At 36.6% G+C, this 21478-nt stretch overlaps 1 protein-coding gene across 3 annotated transcripts in view; it reads left to right on the top strand.

Moving 5' to 3' along the window:
* LOC149846124 (uncharacterized) overlaps window positions 1-18418 on the top strand; it is a 45353-nt gene extending 26935 nt beyond the window's left edge. For all 3 annotated transcript variants that reach the window (XM_089996188.1, XM_089996189.1, XM_089996190.1), the window contains 7 exons: window positions 14928-15050; window positions 15132-15215; window positions 15401-15585; window positions 15701-15839; window positions 15920-15979; window positions 17813-17917; window positions 18131-18418. In XM_089996188.1, the coding sequence (XP_089852314.1) occupies window positions 14928-15050; window positions 15132-15215; window positions 15401-15585; window positions 15701-15839; window positions 15920-15979; window positions 17813-17917; window positions 18131-18244 (810 nt within the window). In that variant the 3' untranslated portion in view covers window positions 18245-18418. The remainder of the gene's footprint in view (window positions 1-14927; window positions 15051-15131; window positions 15216-15400; window positions 15586-15700; window positions 15840-15919; window positions 15980-17812; window positions 17918-18130) is intronic.
* Window positions 18419-21478: the final 3060 nt, after the last annotated feature.

Here is a 21478-nt window from a genome sequence, read left to right as displayed (position 1 = left end):
AGTGATCACAATATCATCAACATATATAAGTAAGAAAACCACAGTGGTACCATCTGAAATAAAATAGGGATCTTCGAAATACGAGCTTAGATTCACAAGGGAAAGTGTCATGAATGACACTAAAGCATAACCCTTAAAAAGAGTATAACTGGAAACAAAATAAAAATAAAAAGGTATTCTTTATTGATATGAAAAACCAATTGCTTAAGAAGCATTGGAATGGAATACAAGAAGGGCTGCACCCCTTTATATACATAGTTGAAAGAGGAGGACTCAATAGAGCTATTGGACACAGTCCAACGGCTCTAAATAGAGCTATTGGATTGTGTCCAACAACTCTATTGCTAGCTAGCAACAATCATTCTAGTTTAAACTGAACTAGATGACATAAAGACAAAAAATAAAAATAAAGGAAAAAAGTTACAAAAAAAAAAGAAATGGAATATATATATATATACAGTTTTACATTTTAACACTCCCCCTCAAACTTACGATACAATGAGCGAAAGTTTGTCTAAGAGAAAGTGAAATCTTGGAGCAACGAGAAGCTTTGTAAAGAAGTCTGCTAACTGATATTCTGAAGTGACATATGGCAAATTAATTATCCCATATAGATATTCCTCTCTGACGTAGTGACAATCCATTTTGATGTGTTTGGTGCGTTCGTGGAATGTTCTGTTACTGACAATGTAGATCACACTTTTGTTGTCACAACACATTTGTGAAGCCTTTGTTGCTTCAGCTCCCATGTCAGCAAGCAGTCGTCGGAGCCAAACTACTTCCATGGTCGTGGTTGCCATGACTCTGTATTCAGCTTCGGTGGATGAGAGAGATACCTTCTGCTGCTTTTTACACCTCTACGAGATTAATGATTCCCCTAAAAAGACACAAAAGCCAGTGGTTGAGTGTCTGTTATTGGGATCACCTCCCCAATCAGCATCAGTATATGCAATTAAATCAAGAGAAGAGAAGGAAGATAAGAAAAGTCCTCGTGAAAGAGAGGACTTGATGTATCTGATAATACGCATGACTGCTCCCATATGAACAGAAGTAGGAGCATGTTGAAATTGACTTGCTGTATGAACAACATGTGCTATATCTGGTCTGGTAATGGATAGATAGGAAAGTGCCTCAACAAGTTGTCTGTAAGGAGTAAGGTCTGCAAGAAGTTCTCCATCATCAATCTTTATTTTAACATTAACAACTTCTGGAGTGTCAACTTTCTTATCATCAGTAATACCAGACCTGAAAACAATATCAAAAGCAAATTTAGTCTGAGATAATAAATATCCTCTAGGAGAATAAGCAACTTCAATGCCTAAAAAATATCTCAACAAGCTCAAATCAATCATTTCAAAATGAGATTTAAGAAGTGTTTTGATTGTTTCAACTCCCTGTTTATCGCTTCCGGTGATGATCATATCATCCACATAGAGAAGAAGCACAATGATCCCTGCATCAGAATTCTTAATAAACAAAGCAGTGTCAGTTAAACAGAATTGAAAACCAATATCAATCATAACACGACTAAACCTATCATACCAAGCTTTTGGTGCTTGTTTAAGTCTATAAAGAGTTTTTTCTAAGCGAAGGACTTTACCCTTAGGAATACTTAGATCAGGAGGGGGTTCCATATATACTTCTTCAACTAGCTTTCCATTTAAAAAGACATTTTTGACATTCATTTGAAAAATAGACTATTTTTTGATAGAAGCCAAAGCAATTAAAGTTCAGACAATTGTCATACGAGCCACCAGAGCAAAGGTTTCTTCATAATCAATCCCATATTCTTGGGCATAGCCTTTGGCTACTAATCGGGCTTTATATTTTTTAAGAGTACCATCACTCTTGGTTTTAATTTTATAAACCCATCGACATCCTATAGTTTTCTTCCCTGGAGGAATATCTTGAATAGTCCATGTAGAAGCCTTTTCAAGTACATCTAATTTAGTTTTCATGGCTTCTATCCATTTAATATCATTTTTTGCTTGAAAATATGTGGATGGTTCTTCATATGAGTGAATTAATGCAATAACTGCCCTATATGTGGACGTGAAGGACTCGTATGATACAAACTTTTCTAGAGGCCTCGAGACTCGGGATGATTGTCTAGTTGGAATGTTAGAATATTTTTCAAGTGCACATAGAGGATTAGACTCTTGTCGCCTGGAATATTGAATACTAGTATCCCTATGAACTTCTATATTTTCAACATTATGATTAAGATCAATGATTCTTTGATCATCATCAAAGTTACAGTCATGGTCATATTTATCAGATGTTGATGTTAGATCTAGCAAAAAGGAATACTCATTGACGTCTTTTAATTTTCTAAAATCAAAGTTCTCATTTTCAACAAAGGAAACATTTCTCGACACATATAGTCTACTATTTTTGAAGTCAAAACATCTATAACCTTTCTGATTTTCAGCATATCTTAAAAAGGCACATAGAATCGCACGATGGGGAAGTTTATCATTTTTGTCAGTAAATATGAAACATTTGCACCCAAATATTCTTAGTCTAGAGTAGTCTGGAGAAATGTTCATAAATTTTTCAATGGGAGTGATATTTTGTAACGAAGAAGATGACATCTTATTAATGAGATAAGTGGCAGCTAAGGCAGCTTCTGCCCAAAAGTCTTTCAGGACTTGATTTGCTATTAATAAAGTTCTAGTGGTTTCTATAATATGACGATGTTTTCGTTCTGCCAATCCATTTTGTTGAGGTGTATAAGGACAAGATCTTTGATGTGTGATGCCATGCAATTTAAGATAATTTTGAAAATCTGTGGATAAAAACTCTCCCCCTGAATATGTGCGAAAAATAGCAATATCGTTTTGAAACTTGCTTTTAACCATATTATGAAAAGTTTGAAAGTATGAAAATACTTCAGACTTATGTTTGAGAAAGTAAATCCACGTATGTCGGGAGAAATCATCGACAAAAATAACAGGACCCCAAACATCCGAGTGTATTAATTCAAGTGGTCTTGAAGAGAAAAATGTTCTCTTCTGAAATGATAATCTTTTCATTTTGCCGATAATACAATCTTTCAAATGATTCAGAGTTACATAATTTCCCTAGATTTGGAAAATGTTGGATTTTTGGCTATACGTGGGTGACCGGATCTCTTATGCCACAGTTTCAACTCTATTTTCTGAATATTATAACAAAAAACTTTCTTCGACATTTCCAAAAAATCCATGTAATAGAGTCATTCTTTATGTTCTTCCCCAATCAGCTTGCCTGACTGGCGATCCTGTACCCAACAACCATGAGAAGAAAATGAAATATTACACTCATAATCAGAAATTTGAGATACAGATAAAAGATTTAAATTTAATTTGGGAACATGTCTAATTTCTGGAATAGAAAATTTCTTTGTTTTATAAATTTTTTCAAAATTTTTTATTCCTTCTATTTCAAGAGAAGTCCCATCAGCAGTAAAGACCTTTAACACACTTGTTTTATTTTTAACACATTTGGATAGACTTTGATTTTTTGGGGTCATATGAAAAGATGCACCAGAGTCAATGAGTCAAGAAATTTTACCTAGATCAGCAAAAGATGAGGCTGCTGCGCCGGTTGAAGCTTCAGACGAGGAAGAGGCACCTTTGATGAGAGGCTGAAAAATCTCCATTAGTTGGGCCAGGGAAACTGGTGCATCCTGATCTTTAGGCTCCGATCCAGCAATTGCAACTCTTTTTTCTCTCAGCTCCTTAAGTTTGGGACATTGTGGCCTGTAGTGTCCCGGTTTATGACAGTGATGACAAATATCTTTCTTCTTATCATAGGCACCATTTTGTCGATTAAAGTGAGGAGGCCTATATGATCAAACATGATTCTCTGGTCTAGACATGGCTAAAACAGAATCATCTTCAATTTTTGAAGAACATTTTCGGAGACGATCTTCTTCTATTGTTAACTCTTCAATAGTTTCAACAATAGAAGAATTTTTTTCCCGGTGAAGGAGGGCCGTAATTGTTTCAAATTCCGACCTTAATCCAGTGATAAACTGGTAAAAATGTTCAGCATCGAGTTGTTTCTGACAAAGCTCGATGTCTTCGGCACAATGCCACTTTGGTTTTAAAAGAGAAAGTTCTTCCCAAAGTTCAGACAACCCATTGTAATATTCACGAATAGTTTTGTCTCCTTGTGTCATCATTCGAACTTTTTCTTGGAGGTTGCACACATGGCAATATATTTAAGGGAATACATATTTTTAAGGTATTCCCATGCCTTATCGGCATGATCAAATTTGGCAAAACTTGAGCATTTTTTAATGTCAACACTATGGATAAGCCATGACATTATCTTCGCATGAGATATTCTCCATTCTTTCCATTTCTTCTTGTATGAGGCAAGAACCTTGATTTTCTTCCGATAGAGGGACCTCTTTATCTCTCTCCTTTTTAGTAAGAGATAGCTTAGGTTCCGAATTGAAACCATCCACAATCCCCCATAGGCCTTTTCCCCATATATGGTGCTTCATGATTGAAGCCCATGTTACATAGTTTGTATCGCTTAGTGTCATAGGCATCCATTGATTACAAGGAGAGAATGAATAGGGATAAAAGAGAAACGAGAAGAGAAATGAAAAAGAAAGAAGAAAATACAATACAATAAGATGTGAAATCTTCCCCAATGAAGTGATAAAACACTTTTATTCAAGTGGCGAACACTTTTGCAAATGAGCACAGAAATCGATGCATCTTTTTCTCAAGATCTAGTACTTTCGCGACTCTGATACCATGAAATGAAATAGGGATCTTCGAAATACGAGATTAGATTCACAAGGGAAAGTATCATGAATGACACTAAGGCATAACCTTTAAAAAGGGTATAACTGAAAACAAAATAAAAATAAAAAGGTATTCTTTATTGATATGAAAAACCAATTGCTTAAGAAGCATTGGGATGGAATACAAGAGGGGCTGCACTCCTTTATATACACAATTGAAAGAGGACTCAATAGAGTTGTTGGACTGTGTCCAGCAGCTCTATTGCTAGTCAAGTCTGAACAGGACTTGACTAGCAACAATCATTCTAGTTCAAACTGAACTAGATGACATAAAGATAAAAAATAAAGGGAAAAAGTTACAGAAAAGAAAGAAATGAAAAATATATTTATATATATATAATATTATTATTATATATATATATATATATACAGTTTTACATTTTAACACCATCTTTGTATATGAATAGAGAATGATCTAGTTGGGAACAGATGAAACCGTGGTTCTGAATTTCTAAGGAGAAACTTTCGAACCATGATAGGCTTGCTTTAAGCCATACAATGCTCTGGTTAATTTGCATACATATTCCTTTGGATCTCCTTCTGCATAACCTTGAGGCTGCTCCATGTAGACCTCTTCCTTTAAATCCCCATGCAGGAATGCATTTTTAACATCAAGCTGACTAAGGGTCCACCCATGTTCAATTGTCAGACCAAGAATAATACGAATAGTTTCCATTTTCACCACTGGGCTAAAAGTTTTCTCATAATCTTGACCGTATTTTTGAGTAAAACCTTTGGCAACAAGACGTGCTTTGTATCGTTCAATGCTACCATCCGGTTTATATTTAATCTTATAAACCCATTTTGAGCCAACATTTTTATCTGGAGGACGTCCAACTATCTCTCATGTTTGGCACTCATGAAGTGCCTCGATTTCCTCATTCATTGCTTCAATCCATTTCTTAGAGTGAATGGCTTGACAAAAACCAAGTGGTTCGTGTTTCTCGATCTTGGATAGAAAAACCTGAAAATCCATTGAAAAATTATCATAACTCACCCACTTTTCGATGGGATGCCTTATCCTGCCTGATCTTCTTGGTGCCTCTCTATCATTGGACAATGCCACGTGTTCTCCAGTAGGCACATCTGTTCGCTCTTTGAGTCTCCTGGTATAGACATTTCCTTTGTATCTCAGACATTCTGTCTTTGATTCCTCATCTGAAACCGTCTCATCATTTGTGCTTTCAGGAGTCAAAGTAGTATAGTCCCCAGCCTGTGAAATAAGCTCAACACTGAGCCATGGATTATACCAATTATCATTGTTGTCAATATGTTCATAATTATTTTTTGCTTTATTTCCTAGAAAACTATTTTCATCAAAAACAACATTTCTGAAAATTCTGATCTTTCTATTGGCAGGATCATAGCACCTGTAACCCTTGTGTTCATCTGCATAACCTACAAACTGGCATATAGAGGCTTTGTTCTGAAATTTAGTTATCATGGATCTATCAATGTGAACATAACATGTGCATCCAAAAACTCGTAACTCATCATAATCAGGATGGTCAACAAAGAGAATATAATAAGGAGACTGATTTTTAAGAATAGGCATAGGAAGACGATTTATCACATGAGTGGAAGTATGAAAAGCTTTTGTCCAAAGACTAATAGGTACATTAGAACCATGCATCATGCTCATTGCACTTTCCAAATGTGTCTATGCTTACGTTCAACAATTCCATTTTGTTGTGGAGTGTACGGGCAAGAAACTCTACGATGTATCCCTTATCTTGGAGAAAATCTAAAAATTCTTTGGAGGAATACTCACCACCTCCATTACATTGGAGAATTTGGATGTTTTGAGAGAATTGGGTTTTAACGTAGGCCTGAAAACAACGAAGGATGAGAAAAACCTCTGATTTGTGTTTCATAAAGAATATCCAGGTAAAGCTATAAAAACTGTCAATAAAGGATACATAATATTTACTTTCAGAAGAGGAAGGATTGGGGGCTGGGCCCCAAACATCAGAACATATTATCTCAAAAGGCATGGAGGCTCTTTTATTTATTTGATGAAAATGAAGTACATGACTTTTGAAGACCTGACAACTGGAACACATTTTATTCTTCAACGAAGGAGAAATAGACTCTGGATGAAATCCATTGGACACTAGTTTTTCAATAAAAACTTGACTACAATGACCAAGACGGGAATGCCAAAGTTCTGGCTTATTACATTGGGCTATACTTAAAATACTTCTAGAGGTGTAATCGGACTTGGGAGGCTTCAGAACACTGGAGGCAGGATCTTCATTGAAGATATACATGTTTCCACGTTGCTCTTCTTTAGCGAACAACTTCTTCGTTTGAAGGTCCTTGACAAAGACAAAAGTAAGAGTGAATTCAACGGAAGAATTGGTAGAATCAACAAGCTTAGAAACATAGACAATATTTTTCTTTATATTTAGTGCATGAACAACATTAGATAGAGGAATGGATGAAGATTCAGACAAAGGGATGAGAACGTTGCCTACGTTTGAAATAGGATGGTGAGTCCCATCTCCAGTTACAATATTAGATTTACCAAAATAGGAGATCAAAGTAGAGAACTTACCTGCATTGCCAGTGACATGAGCTGTTGCCCCTGAGTCTACATACCATATTCCATCATCATTCTGTTTCAAGTTCAAGTTAGCCATAGCAGACAATAGAAGATCCTTAGCATCATCACTGACCCGAAAGGTACCCGTAGATCCTGATGCAACAACATTTCTATTATTTTGTATTCTATTGCGGTTTTGAGCATTTTGAAGATTGAACCAGCAATTGGCTTTTATGTGGCCACGTTTGTTGCACTGGTAGCACGTGGGAACATTCTTTGATGGGTTGGGAGTGACATTTGGTGTAGGTAGCAAACCACGACCACCCTGAACTTGTGCTCCCCTACCTCTGCCACGCCATCTTCGTGCACGATCAACAATTATCCCCGTGGCAAGAACATCATGCATGGATGATTGTCCTGTTGAGGCATCAAAGATGCTTTTCAAGAACATATCGTACTGAAACAATTTAGCACGTAAATCTTCAAAACTAGGTAACGTCGTCAAGCACAATAAAGAAGTCACAAGAACGTGATACTCTAATCCCATGGCATTCAGTGTCTTGCACTTTTTCTTTATCTGACATTGGATATCCAACAATGGCTAATTGATCTGTGATGCTCTTGACTTGATTTAAAAATTCAATAATGATCATTGTCCCCTTTTTTAAGAGTTGAAATTCACGCTTGAGAAATAACACCTTAGCCTCTGATATCTGAGAGTAGGTCTGAGCTAGAGTCTCCCATAATGCCTTGGCTGTGCAATCATCAGGAATAAAAACCAATACTTCTTATGATAATGTGGAAGGATGTACGCGATGAGAGCCTGATCGCGCTTCATCCAACCAACAAATGCAGGGTTGCGAATGATGTTTGACAAACCTCCATCCTCTTTTGCTTCTTGTGTGATGAATTCTGCATGTGGTGGAGTGGAGCCATCCAAATGACCTGAAAGGTCTTGACTGCGAATGAAATGAGTAATCTGCCTCTTCCAAGTTTAATAATTATTTGTGTTTAACTTTTCGAAAACTAGCTGCCCAAGAAAATTGGAGGAAAGGCCCGAGTTGACTGAACTATCCATTTGCAGGATTGTGACAGAAAACAGCCTTACGACATAAATTGGACTGATATCGTAAAGTTGCAGCTTTATGACAGAACTTGGCACACAAAGAAAAGAAAGAAAAATTGTGTCCCAACAGAACTTTAAATAATTAGGTAAGAGGAAGATGAGGAACACAGTAAATCACTATTGGCGATAAACAGAAAGCACAGTAAATCGCTATTGGCGATAAACAAAAACACAGTAATCGCTATTGACGATAAACAGAAAGCACATTAAATCGCGATACAGTAAATCACTATTGACGATAAACAAAAACACAGGAAATCGCTATTGCGCATTCACTCGAGAGAAAGAGTTACATGCTTGAGCAAAGCTTGAGCAAACGAAGAGAAAGACTACAAGAAGGAACAAGAACAACAGATCTGTGTAAGTGGCACAACATATCTGATTCAACCAGGTATGGGAGATGAGGACATATGAGGAAGGAACAAGTTTGATCTAGATCAGACGAGATGCGTGAAGCAGGAAAACGTGCGGTAGAGGGAGACCAGACGAGGTTCACGTGACCAGAATGGGTCGCGTGAAATAGAAAAGGACTTGGCTTTTGCGTGCGACAAGAAGGAAGAAATGGAAGAATAAAATTAAGAAAACTTGACCTAATGACGAGGAGGAGGACTCAACTTTTCACGTTCCCGATGAAGAACCTTCTTACGCCCAGAGATGTCGCTGTTCATGATACCATGATAAAACCATTGAAAGAATCGAGGAATCAGTGAGAGAGAGGAGAGAGAGAGAACTCGGCGTTTTGGGAATTGGCAGCCACTATTTTCTTAATGCTTCACTAATCCTTCATTAAGATTAATAGGGCTACAAACAATTTTACATGGACAAAACTGCCCTTTACAAGAAATACATATTACACATACATGTATAAGAAGCTGTATCGGATATGGATTCTCTACTGGACCTTTATTCGATCCATATTCTAATAAAATGCATCGTAGATGTCTCTGAGTTTTTTTCTCTGTGGGTGAAGATGCTGCTTAATTTTTAATCCTTGCTGTTTGTCGTCTTAAAATCTTTTTAAGTCCTTGGCTCTTTTAAAGCATGCCCAATACATGGTGCTTGGTAGCACAGAGACTTAGTGATTGAAATTCTTGTTGTTTCCCACTTGGTAAAAAATGTATCAAGCATGGGAGAAAACAATAAGGTAATCAATGTCTCTGAAAAGACATTTTGTTTTAGTTAAAGAAAAATCTAAAATGATGTTAGTGGCTCTTTGCATGTTCTTTTTTTTTTGGTAAATTAGAAAAGATTTTTGGTGCTTTAATAAATGTCTAGGAGCTATATCACCTGGAAAGTCATACTTGCTAAATTGAGTGCCTTTGCATAGAAAAGTTAAAGATCTATGCATTGCCCACCACGGGGCTTTCTTTTTTCAGGAATTCATGCTTATTGCATTATACTAGTTGATCCCCATAAAAAACTGCCCCATGTTTACCAAGTTAGTGTGTTTGTTGATTTAGAACATTTTATTTCATACCTATTTGACCATGTGGATCTGTTAGATTCAAAGTTGTTGATGGAAATTGATCCTTACATTATTCTTTGATCTTTCCATGTTCTGTTCCTTATAGGTCTTAATTTTGTCTCATGAAATTGTGGAATGGAAAATTATTTTTTCTTGTGTTGTGATTGTAGCGACCCCCATAGACCCTCATAAAAGTAGTGGAATTTTTTTGTTAAACAATTGTGGAAACTCACCTAAGGATCCGGGGCTTCACAGATTTAACATACCAAATCACAAACAAAACTGTGCATTGAATCAAATGAAGAATAATTCAAACTTTATTAATTTAATAAAAATGTCAAATAGTCTAGAACAACAAAAATCATCTATCTCAATAGAGCCACTCTGTCATAACCCAGGAACTAGTTGCAAGGCTCGCAATCTCCAGTCAGCTAGTCGGGACATCATTGAGGATTCATGCCTGAAAAACAATTTTAAGAAAACAGGTAAGAACCAAAGTCCTTTGTATGAATTCCTCTAAAAATTCAAATAGTAAAGGAAATAGCATAAAACAATTCATGTATAAATTTCAGAGGAATATCCCGATTAACAACATACTATAATCGACTTACCATTCAAGCATTTAGACAAAATATCATGCACTAACAAATATTATGCAAAGTCAAATATGCATAAACACATGAACTAATGCTAAACAGTAAATTTGCATGATTCAATGCACATGCATAAATAACTTATTAAGAGTTGTTTTTGCATGCATGTCCTTATTAAATGCACACAAGTTTAATTTTCACTTTTCCTTAAACCCGTAGATATTCAAAACGGGCACAAATTTCTGAAGTCTAAGTTAGGTTTTCAGTTGTAACTTAACACACAATTTGTATTTTATTACTTGGTTCTACACTTATTCCGCGACTGATATAAGAAATCAATACCATCCATCGGAACATTAGAAATCAACATTTAATGTCGGGCATTAAGGAAATCAACATCCATTGACGTCACTTTCTTGGTATACCAATAACTACAACTGAGTCAACACCCCTCCAAGCAAAGTGGCTGAATCTTCTTAAAACCGTGGCCAGGAGGTGAACCATCATATTGAGTTTAGGGGCACAATTACACACAAAGTTTTTAGTATCCTCACGGTCCTCCAAGACCGCCATCCAAGATTCTCACACTGTAGAAGGGATATCAAGGAAGAGATTTAATTATTTGGTCTCTTTTACCTTTTCAAATAAATTTCAAGTTCTTTACACAAGAATCATCTTGCTAATCAACATGCAAAACCAATTTCGGTCACTGACCCCCACAATTTAACAGTGCAATTAATTTTGGAAAACCAAAAAATTTTCAGAAATAAATTTTGTAATGTATAAATAAAATCAAGAATTGGAACAATACATACTCATGGCCTACACGGCTCGCAGTGGTTCACATTTGATCATTAACTCATCTCAAAAGTGATTTATGCATCTTTGCAAAATTTTAGTGAATATTCAACATACTCATTGTTTCAAAACATGTTCATAATGCACGTTCAAACAACAAAATGAATGCACATGAAGCCAAGTGCATACGCATGCAAATAGTTGCTTGCAGAATGCATTGTCATGACCAATTTCATGCATAAACATCCAAACATGCATATATCATAGTTATGTGAACATCAATTAAATTTCAGATTCATGTGTATGATATGCACAATTATAAGTTGATCAAATCAAAATCTATGTCACACGGACTCGGCTAAGGAGGTGCCGCACCCGAGTCGACACGCCCCGACACGGGTGCGGACTCGGGTGCGGCTTCGGACTCGGCCCAAACTCGGTCAACGCCGAGTCGGACTCGGTCAACGAGTCCAGGCCGAGTCCGTCCACATTTTGGACTCGGTCAACTTTGACCGAGTCCAAAAATGTCCCTAAAAACCATTTTTTTAAATTTTTTATTTAAATATATATATATATATATATATAAAGAGTCACAGTGTTGTAACAGTGCTGCAGTCACAGACTGTGCACAGTCTGTGTAGTGTGCACAGTCACACACAGTGACTGTGTGACTGTGCACAGTCACAGTCTGTGACTGTGCACAGACACACAAACTGTGCTGTGGCATTTTAAAAATAAAATAAAAGTATATATATATATATATATATATATATATATATATATATATATATATATATATTTTGCCGAGTCCCCGTGTCCAAAAATTTTAAAATTGTGCCGCACCCGCACCCTTGTGACATAGATCAAAATCATGTTTATGTATCATTTCAGAAAGAATGCATACATCAATCTTAAATGTATACACCATCAAATTCCTGTACTAAATCAACTATGCAAAAATTTCTTATTGAGCTAATAATTGAGGCTAATTCATGTACATGGGCCGGCTAATGCTGAAAAATATGCATTTCTAGCATGCAAGTTGATCCATGTACATGATCTTAATCATGTATATGGGTCGGCTAGACCATATGAAACCATGTGTACAAAATGTACAATATGCTGGCTACACTAATACATGAGTACAAAATCAATAGAATTGTAACGTATAATTTTCTGCAGATGCATGAACATGTAATTCGACTAATAGGAAATCAAAACATCACGTTCGAATGCATGTGCATGCATTTGGACAGATCTAAATCGAAATTCAAAAATCATGTATTCGACAGATTCAAACCAGATTTGCTTAGTGGATACACTCGACAGATCTGATTCGAATCAATGTGCCTAAACTTGACGAATCTGACCAGGTCTGCATGTATGTAAACTTAGAAAGTCTGATCAGATTTGCGTATATATGAAATTCGACAGGTCTGATCAGATCTGCGTACTTAAAGAATTCGGCTGGTCTGATTAGATTTATGTATATATGAAACTCGGAAGATCTGATCAGATCTGCGTACTTATGGAACTTGGCAGGTTTGATGAGATTTGGAACAAATCTGCACACTTATGTAGTCGGCAGATCTATTCAGGTCTGCCAACATGTACACTTGGTATATCTGTCAACATGTGCAGTCGGCTGATCTGTCTCTGTCAACACGTACTGTCAACAGATCTGTCCTGGTCTGCCAACATGTACACTTGGCAGATCTGTCGAGATTTGTCAATTAAAGAAATACGACAGATCTGTCCAGATTTGTGAGTAAAAGGAAATCGGCAAATCTGAACATGTGATTATATACACACACACACACACGGTATGCACAAGATTTCAACAAATCTGAACTACAATAAATTTTCAAAACACTGATAGAAAAAAAATTCATCACATGGGCTGAATGCACATGTTCAGACCAATAAAAGGAAATCGACAACATGTATATTTAGCTACATGAATATCAAAATTGACAAATCTAAAATTTCATGCATATTTTTAGATGTGAATCAATAAAACCTAAATACATCTGCCTCTATACATGACCATAGATTTGAACATGTACAAAACCATACGTATATTCCATGACATGAACATTAAAAATCATTAAATCTGATTATAAGCATCCATTTGTATTTTTGCTATGCATGTATAATAAAACAGAAAATCGACATGTCTATTCTTGGATGAAAATTCATCAAATCTGAACATGAAATAGCATATACATGTTCAATTGCATGAATTCAAGAAATCTACAGGTATAATTCAAATTTTCGATGCATAATGAAAATCGTCCTTCATAAAAGAGTAAATCTATATATATATATAAAATCAGTTTATACCTATTTATTCCCGTAAGACCTTAGAGAGAAACTCGTACCTTGATTGAAGTTTAGAAAAAAGATCGAAAAATTGATGAATGTACGAATAAAAGTTTGTTTTTCTTCTCTTTTCTTTCTTTCTTCTCTTTTCTCTCTTTCTTCTCTTTTCTCTCTTTCTTTCTTTTTTCTTTTTCTTTCTTTTTTTTCTCTCTCCTCACATGATTTTGGGGTTTCCCTTTTTTTTTCTATCTCACTCTCACTCTCTCTCTCTAACTCTCTCTAGAACACGAGTTCTAGAGAGAGGGAGAGATCAACCCTCTTTTATAATTTGTTTTCATTTTTTTTTCTAATTGGATTTAATCTGGAAGGGGGGGTGACGTCTCCTCTAGATAAGGCCTTAGAGAGTAGAGTTCCACTTAATGTAGAAATCTACCTCTTCTAGATAATTTTAATTAAAATTTATTTTATTATTTTTACTCAATATTCCAGAGAATATTCCAAAGGTGTCGCCCCCTTTGGAAGACTCTACGGGGTAGAGTTTTACCCCAGGTAAACTCTACCTCATCCTCTTTTAAACTTAAAGTTGATTTTAATGTTTTAAATTGACCATGGCTGGATTTTGGATCTAGATCTGGATCTAAGATTCAAATTCATATCAAAATCCATATGGATCTTACTTGGACTAGATCCTAGTCAATATGGATCTTAGATTGGGTCTGGATCCATATTAACTTGGATCAAACAAAGCAGATTAAGTCTGGATCCAATCCAAAAAATGTTTAAAATAGAGGTGGGTCATTTTTGAAAAATGTGATTTTTGGGCCAACCATAATCCAATTTCGGAAAAACAGGTCGCCAACGTGATCAATATTCCGAGGTGCATCTAACAGTGTTCATACCTGAATTTCGCCTAAATTTAACCTGATTTTCTCTTGATTTTTGCTCGAATTTAAAGGTTAAAAACCAATCACAAATTATAATTGGCTCAACTAGGTCTTGTCAGTGTGCTGTGGGCTATATTTTCCATGATTTTATCAATTTAATTAAATATAAAATTTAAAAATCATATTTATCAATTTTAAAAATCATGGAAAAATACGCGATTTTACAGTGATGGGATGTGTTTGCAAACATTGAGGCTTCTCATGCTTTGAGTATTGTGGAATTAGGAGATGTTGGTTGACATATGGGCTTCATCTCAATTATGAATCCATATTCAAGTGAATTGTATTGTATATAGTATTATTCATGTTTTAACAATGTCAATTTTCCAGCCTTGCAAGGGAATACTCCTTTTCGGTCCTCCAGGTACAGGGAAAACAATGCTGGCTAAAGCTGTGGCAACAGAAGCTGGTGCAAACTTTATAAACATATCAATGTCAAGTATTTCATCCAAGGTATTTGGTGCATATGCTGAGTTTTGTTTCATCTGCAGGTTGTGGTTTCTGCCGATGCTTATGTTTGTATTGTTGGTGCAGTGGTTTGGTGAAGGAGAAAAGTATGTTAAAGCTGTTTTCTCCCTTGCAAGTAAATTTTCTCCCAGCATTATATTTGTTGATGAGGTGAGCTTTATTTGTTGTTAGGAACATCTTATTCATGCAGTATGTATTTGACATGCATGTCTGTTGATCCTTCTTATGTTTGTGAATCTTTAGATAGAGAGGAAAGAATTTTGTTCACTATGTTTGTTTATGGTGTCTCAAGATAACTATTTTATGTTGCTATATGGTTTCTCTTTTTATGGTAGGTTGACAGTTTGTTGAGTAGACGAGAAAATCCTGGAGAACATGAAGCAATGCGTAAGATGAAAAATGAGTTTATGATTAATTGGGATGGTTTGCGAACCAAAGATAAAGAACGTGTTTTAGTACTTGCTGCTACCAATAGACCTTTTGATCTTGATGAGGCAGTCATTAGGAGGCTTCCGCGGAGGTGGATATTGTGACATTCTTATTGATAACTGTATCTTTGTTTCCGCTGCATGATGAATCCCCATGCTCTATTATTGCTGATTTCCTGAAACTGGTGATAAAACAATTAACTGCAGGTTGATGGTGAACTTGCCGGATTCAGCAAACAGGGAGAAAATCTTGAAGGTGATATTAGGAAAAGAAGATATGGCACCTGATGTTGATTTGGGAGTGATTTCTAGCATGACTGAAGGGTATTCTGGAAGTGATTTGAAGGTAGTCGTTTTAGCTATTCACCTTATCTTGGGAGCATGAAGTTACTTTTGGTATCTTACAAACTTACCCTTTTGTTTCAGAATCTCTGTGTAACAGCTGCTCATCGCCCTATTAGAGAAATCCTGGAAAAGGAAAAGAAGGTTAGTGTATTTACAGCGTATGAATCATGGAAGCACACTTGGAGAACTTCTTAGATGGTTTTTGTCTTCTGGCTTTAACTGTGTTTTGTGTTGGTGTCTGTATGTTTCTGCATGTTCACGTCATGTTAAAATAATTAGTCTACGCTGATTGGCATGCCTAGCAGCTATTTATTCTTTGCTTTCTCATTGGCAAGCTAAATAGGGTACAAGTTCATCTAGTTCTTGGTGTATCCGCACTAAAAAAATATGAGTAGTGCAAGCCCTTGTTACAAATCTCAGCACCACAATTTCTTAGGAGAAACTTGTGTTTTTTGTTTTTCTTTAGAAGATCTGTCAATCTTGAAGGAAAAAAGATATTGTATGAAAAATTGAATGTTCCTTTTATAGAGTGGGAATTGATTTAGAATTTTTTCACAAAAATGTATAAAAGTGTCGTCTTCTGTCTTTAAGCTGTATGCTTCTGCAAGTGCACATCATCTTAAAATAATTAGGCTACGCCGACTGGCATGCTTATCAGCTATTCATTCTTTTTCCCCTCTTTGGCAAAGCTAAAGAGGGGATAAGTTATCTAGTTCTTTCTTGATGGTGTATCTGCACTAAAAAATATGAGTAGTGCAAACCAATGTTATAAATCTCAGCACCATAATTTCTTAGGAGAAACTTGTGATTTTTTTTCTTTGGAAGATGCGGCCAATCTTGAAGGGAAAAAATTGAATGTTCCTTTTTGAGAGTGTCATTTGATTTAGAAACTTTTCACAAAAATGTAGAAATGTGATATTAAGTAGTAGAATAAGTTAAATATATTTGTGAATATTCAACGACGACCTCTTTAATTTTCTCATAGATGCTTGATGCTATTCAATCTCTTAGCCATGTTCGATTGACAGCTGACTGTCATCTTTAGGTATCCCCAGACCCCAGTTGATGGTTGGTCTCTGCTAAATCATTTCATATCTTCACTTAAAACTTAAAAGTGGATAATTGCAGCTCTACGGACATTCAGTTCAGTTTTCTTGGTTTGATGATTAAATAGAATAGACTTCTTGCTGTGTGTTTATGAATGCGAGAAACCTAGTAAGAACTTGGTTCTCTTTTTCTTTCTGAAACCCCAAAAAGTGAATCTCATTCAAGTTGAGGGTACTGAAGAGCATTTTGAGGAAGCGTGAGGTGATCACAATGTTCTCCAGACGAGGGAGTCATGGAACCTGCTTAAGGCCCTTGTATAACAAATTTGGACTAAGCCATGTGGCTCTAGCGTTAGGTAGTCATGAAGATGGAACCCTTTTGATTCTCAGGAACTCTTTCTGACCTGTTCTCACCAACCTGAGAGGACCACCTCTCTAGACTTGCATTTATCTCTTGCTCCAAACTGCCAACCACCCAGCAAAATTTTGCAACCCTTATATTTGATAGTGAATCAGTTGCTTGGGCACCTGCTCCTAAGGATTAAAAGTCTCTGGAAAGTATTGACAATACTTTGAAATCTCATGGCAGATTCTGTTGCCTTGTCGGTCAGAATATGGTAACTAGATTGGTAAAGGTGCCCCATCTTTACTGAGAAGGCGTGGGGTTGGGTCTGCCAAGATATCCCACAGCTAGTAAGAAAGAAAAGAACGAATCCATGTATAAAAGAGATAAACACATAATAAAACAAGGTTCGACCAACTAGGCTGTTGTTCTGATTAGGCTTCAAGTTGTAGTGCGCCATGTATGATATTTTTTTTTCATTGATCCCAGTGTATGGTCTTGTTTGTTAATGTTTGTTTTATGGCATTTTAATCTGCACGCTTTTCTTATACAGGGTTTTCCAACTTTTTCCCGTCTTTTTTGCAGGAGAAAAGCTTAGCATTAGCAGAGGGCAGACCACCACCACCACTGAGCGTTGGCGCCGATGTACGTCCCCTCAGCATGGATGATTTCAAATATGCACATGAACAGGCATGCTACTTCCCTTGCTCTTTGTTACTGTTTTGAGTTTGGATCTTGAAATTGAGGCAGGCATTCCATTTACCAATTGGCGGCAAGGTCACATGATTTTCCAGCCAAAATAAATTACAAGAGCTTAATTGTTATCCATTTCTAACTTTGTCATGTGATTTCATGTACCATTTTAGGACTCTTTTGAAACTAAGACAGGCTTAACAATGATAGGTATGCGCAAGTGTATCATCGGAGTCTGCAAATATGAACGAGTTGTTGCAGTGGAACGATTTGTATGGAGAAGGAGGTTCCAGAAAGCGGAAAGCACTTAGTTACTTCATGTAGGTATCCAATTGTACAGCCCGGCCTTTTTTCCCTCTCTTTTTTGTCCTCTTCCTTCTCCCTTTTTCTCGTGTTAAGTGCAAGAGAAAGCATTTGGTTAACTATACATGGCCTTTCCCCTTGTTGCCTTCATGTGTCGAACTGCTATTTAATATCAATGTTAAATATTATAATCAACTTGTTCCCTTCCAAATTGGAAAATGTTTTGACGACTTTGCAATCATGCTGGGAAAAAGGTCCTATGGTTCTCTGTTGCCATATGTTCCAGATGGTCGTACTTCCAAATCTTTAATAACTCATGTCAGGGCGGTTTTTTTCATGACCTATTGCAGTGATCTTCTCTCCAAAGTGACAGATGAGAGAATGTCCACCCCGAAGGGGTTTGTCATGGTGGGATGGGCCTAGGCTGCTTGGCAGGCAGTCTAGGTTCAAATCCCATGGGCGTAACCCCTTGTGTAAGCCGAAGCGTGGCGACTCCCTCAGGGCAAGGGGTAAGCCTACAGAATTTAACTGTGAGGACACTGAAAGTAATTATGACAGAGAGCCAGTGCGGGTAGGTATCTGATCTTGGGGGTGGTTTCTCCGTGTAAATATTTTAAAAAAAAAGATGAGATATGGGTGCATTCATATTATATGCAGTTTTATCCTTTCCATAAATGAGAGACGGGTGCACCTCCTTTATCTTTTCCATGAAGTATTCATATTGTATGCAGCATCGCCTCAGGGTGGCCATGCAGCCGCCTATCTTGACATTGCTCAATGACCTCTTCCATAAATTATCTTTTCAATACCCTCTCATCTCAAGAAACCACCACCATAGCAGTTTTGCCAAACCCTAAGCATCTTCGATCCCACCTACTAGCTCCCATACGGATCTTAAATTTTAGGTTCCTTTTGGTGCGTGCATCAAGAACTGAACTCGAAGTCTGAGTTATTGGTGTTTCATAGCTGTATAATCTGTCATTTACAAAGAACAACCCCATTTGTTTTTCAATTTTGTTTCAGACCTATTTTGTCTTAAAATCACTCGGTCGACCATTGCTTATGCAACAAAATGAATAAAATATTTTCAATACTTTGTCATTTGCAATTTTCATGGGAAATTGCTAAATTGGCATCCCTTTTCCTTCACTTGCCAATATGGGTGAAACAAATATCAAATCATCATGGTGAGAAAACGTCATGATGGTACAAGTGACCCGAGTTTCTCTCACTACCTGCCACTTTTCATGTGCAATTTCTTCCATATCTTCATATGAAAGCATTCTCATGGAAAGGCTGAATTTTTTTTAAAAAAATCAGTGCCATTTCTTATAAAGAAAACCCTCCCTGCCTCCATCTGTTTGGTATGTGCAGTGTGTTCAAGTCACAAGCATTTGTATATCAATAAATATGAATTTTTATTTTTTTCTCAAATTACCCACATTTTAAACATTTTTTCATTTGGATCCAATCTGAGATCCATATTCGGGGCTAAAATTCAATCCAAACATGTTCAAACATTGAAATGGTAGGGCAGACCAGGTCATACGATCTAAAACGAGCTATCCGACCTGTATTCTATGTGTCTGAATTGTCCGCAGAGTACAAATCAAACACGGGGCACAATGAATACATGTCTTTGTTTAGTGAAAGCAAACACTGATCAAATACAATTTATCCTGTCCTGGACAGGACATGTGTTCTGTCTGTGCTGGGCAAGGTGTTCTGTCTGTGCTAGGCAAGGTGAATAGGGAGTCAAAAACACCCTCATGGACCTCGTTAATCAGATCGAAAATTAGTGAAAAAGTTCAGATCCAAGATAAACATTTATAACCACACAAAACATCTACCTAAAAGTATTAATACTTCAAATTAGTGATTTCCTAGGGTCTAACATGATAGCTGGATGGTTGGATCTCACAAGGGTTTATCCCTCCTCTTGCTTGTCCAAAAAAAGGTAATCTTTAATTTTGGAAGGCGACTAAAGCTACCAAATTAAAGCTAATGTTGTCCCTAGGCAATTCAAAAAACATATAGGATCAAAACTAAATAAAGAAGCCATGGAGGGCTAATGTAATACCCAAAGCACAATGACCTCTTAATTGAACTAAATCAAATTATCCTTGATAAGATTCATGGACAGTATTATTGTGCATGTGTGTGTGTGTGTGTGTGGGCTTTTGCATGTCATAGTGCACACTTGCATTTAGGGATGTAAACAGAACAAATATGGTTCTTATACCCAACCAAACTGAACCCGTTTACTCGGGTTTGGTAAGAAACTTCATAACCAATTACTAATGGGATTGGGGTGAGTTTTGCATTCAATCCCAGAACCCGATTAAGCGTAAATGTTGGGTTTTAAGCTAGTTGGTTCTGGATTTGGTTTTATCTATTCCATCCGAAATCAAACCTGATTAGCCCATAACCAATTAAGTTGGACTTGTAATTCCTAAACCCAACCCGTTTAAATCCCTCGCATTGAAACTTTAAAGGTACGTCTATTGTGGTATTGAGCCACCATAACTTATGTTGGTACAATTGATTTTGGTATATTTAATCTTCAAAAGCAAAAAACTAACTTTTGGAACATGCTTAACATGATCTATTTACTACTTTCATGTGCTAAATTGGACTCCAAGATGATGTTTTGGGTCATTTTTATAGCATCCTAATCTGCATGTGAGCCATTGATTTTTCACCACTTTGAAAGTTAAATCTAATGCCACATTAGAGATAAACACACTATCATATTAAAATACATCACGCTAAATAGGGATGCAAATAGAACTGGTTTGGTTCTGGTACCCGATTGAACCAAACCCTTTTACTAGGTTTTGGTAGGAAACTTCAGAACCAATTTATAATCAGATTCCAGTTTGGTATAGAGTTTTGCATTCAAATCTGAACTCGAATCCAACAAAACCTGGAACCTAATCAAAACCTGACCTAATTAAGTGTAAATGTCGGGTTTTAAGCTAGTTGGTTTCGGATTTGGTTTGATCTAATTGCAACCGAACCCAATTAGCCCATACCCAATTAAGTCGGACTTGGTAATGCCTAAACCAGGCCTGTTTACATCCCTAATGCTAAACCCATTTCTCTAGTTAGATCAAACAATTGGCGGCTAAATCCATGCAAATAAAGAGAATGGATCTGGTTAGGGGTCCCCCCCTGTCAAGGGTCCTGTAGATGTTGTTCAAACCTCCTAAAAAAATGTGCCGCTAAATGTCATGAAGTTAACTCCGGGTGAGA

This window comes from Nuphar pumila, chromosome 2 (assembly GCF_984573655.1).
Source record: "Nuphar pumila chromosome 2, dmNupPumi1.hap1.1, whole genome shotgun sequence".
In the NCBI taxonomy this organism is placed as follows: Eukaryota; Viridiplantae; Streptophyta; class Magnoliopsida; order Nymphaeales; family Nymphaeaceae; genus Nuphar; species Nuphar pumila.
The sequence above is the reverse complement of the archived record's forward strand: the minus strand, read 5'-3'. Positions and strand labels throughout refer to the sequence as shown.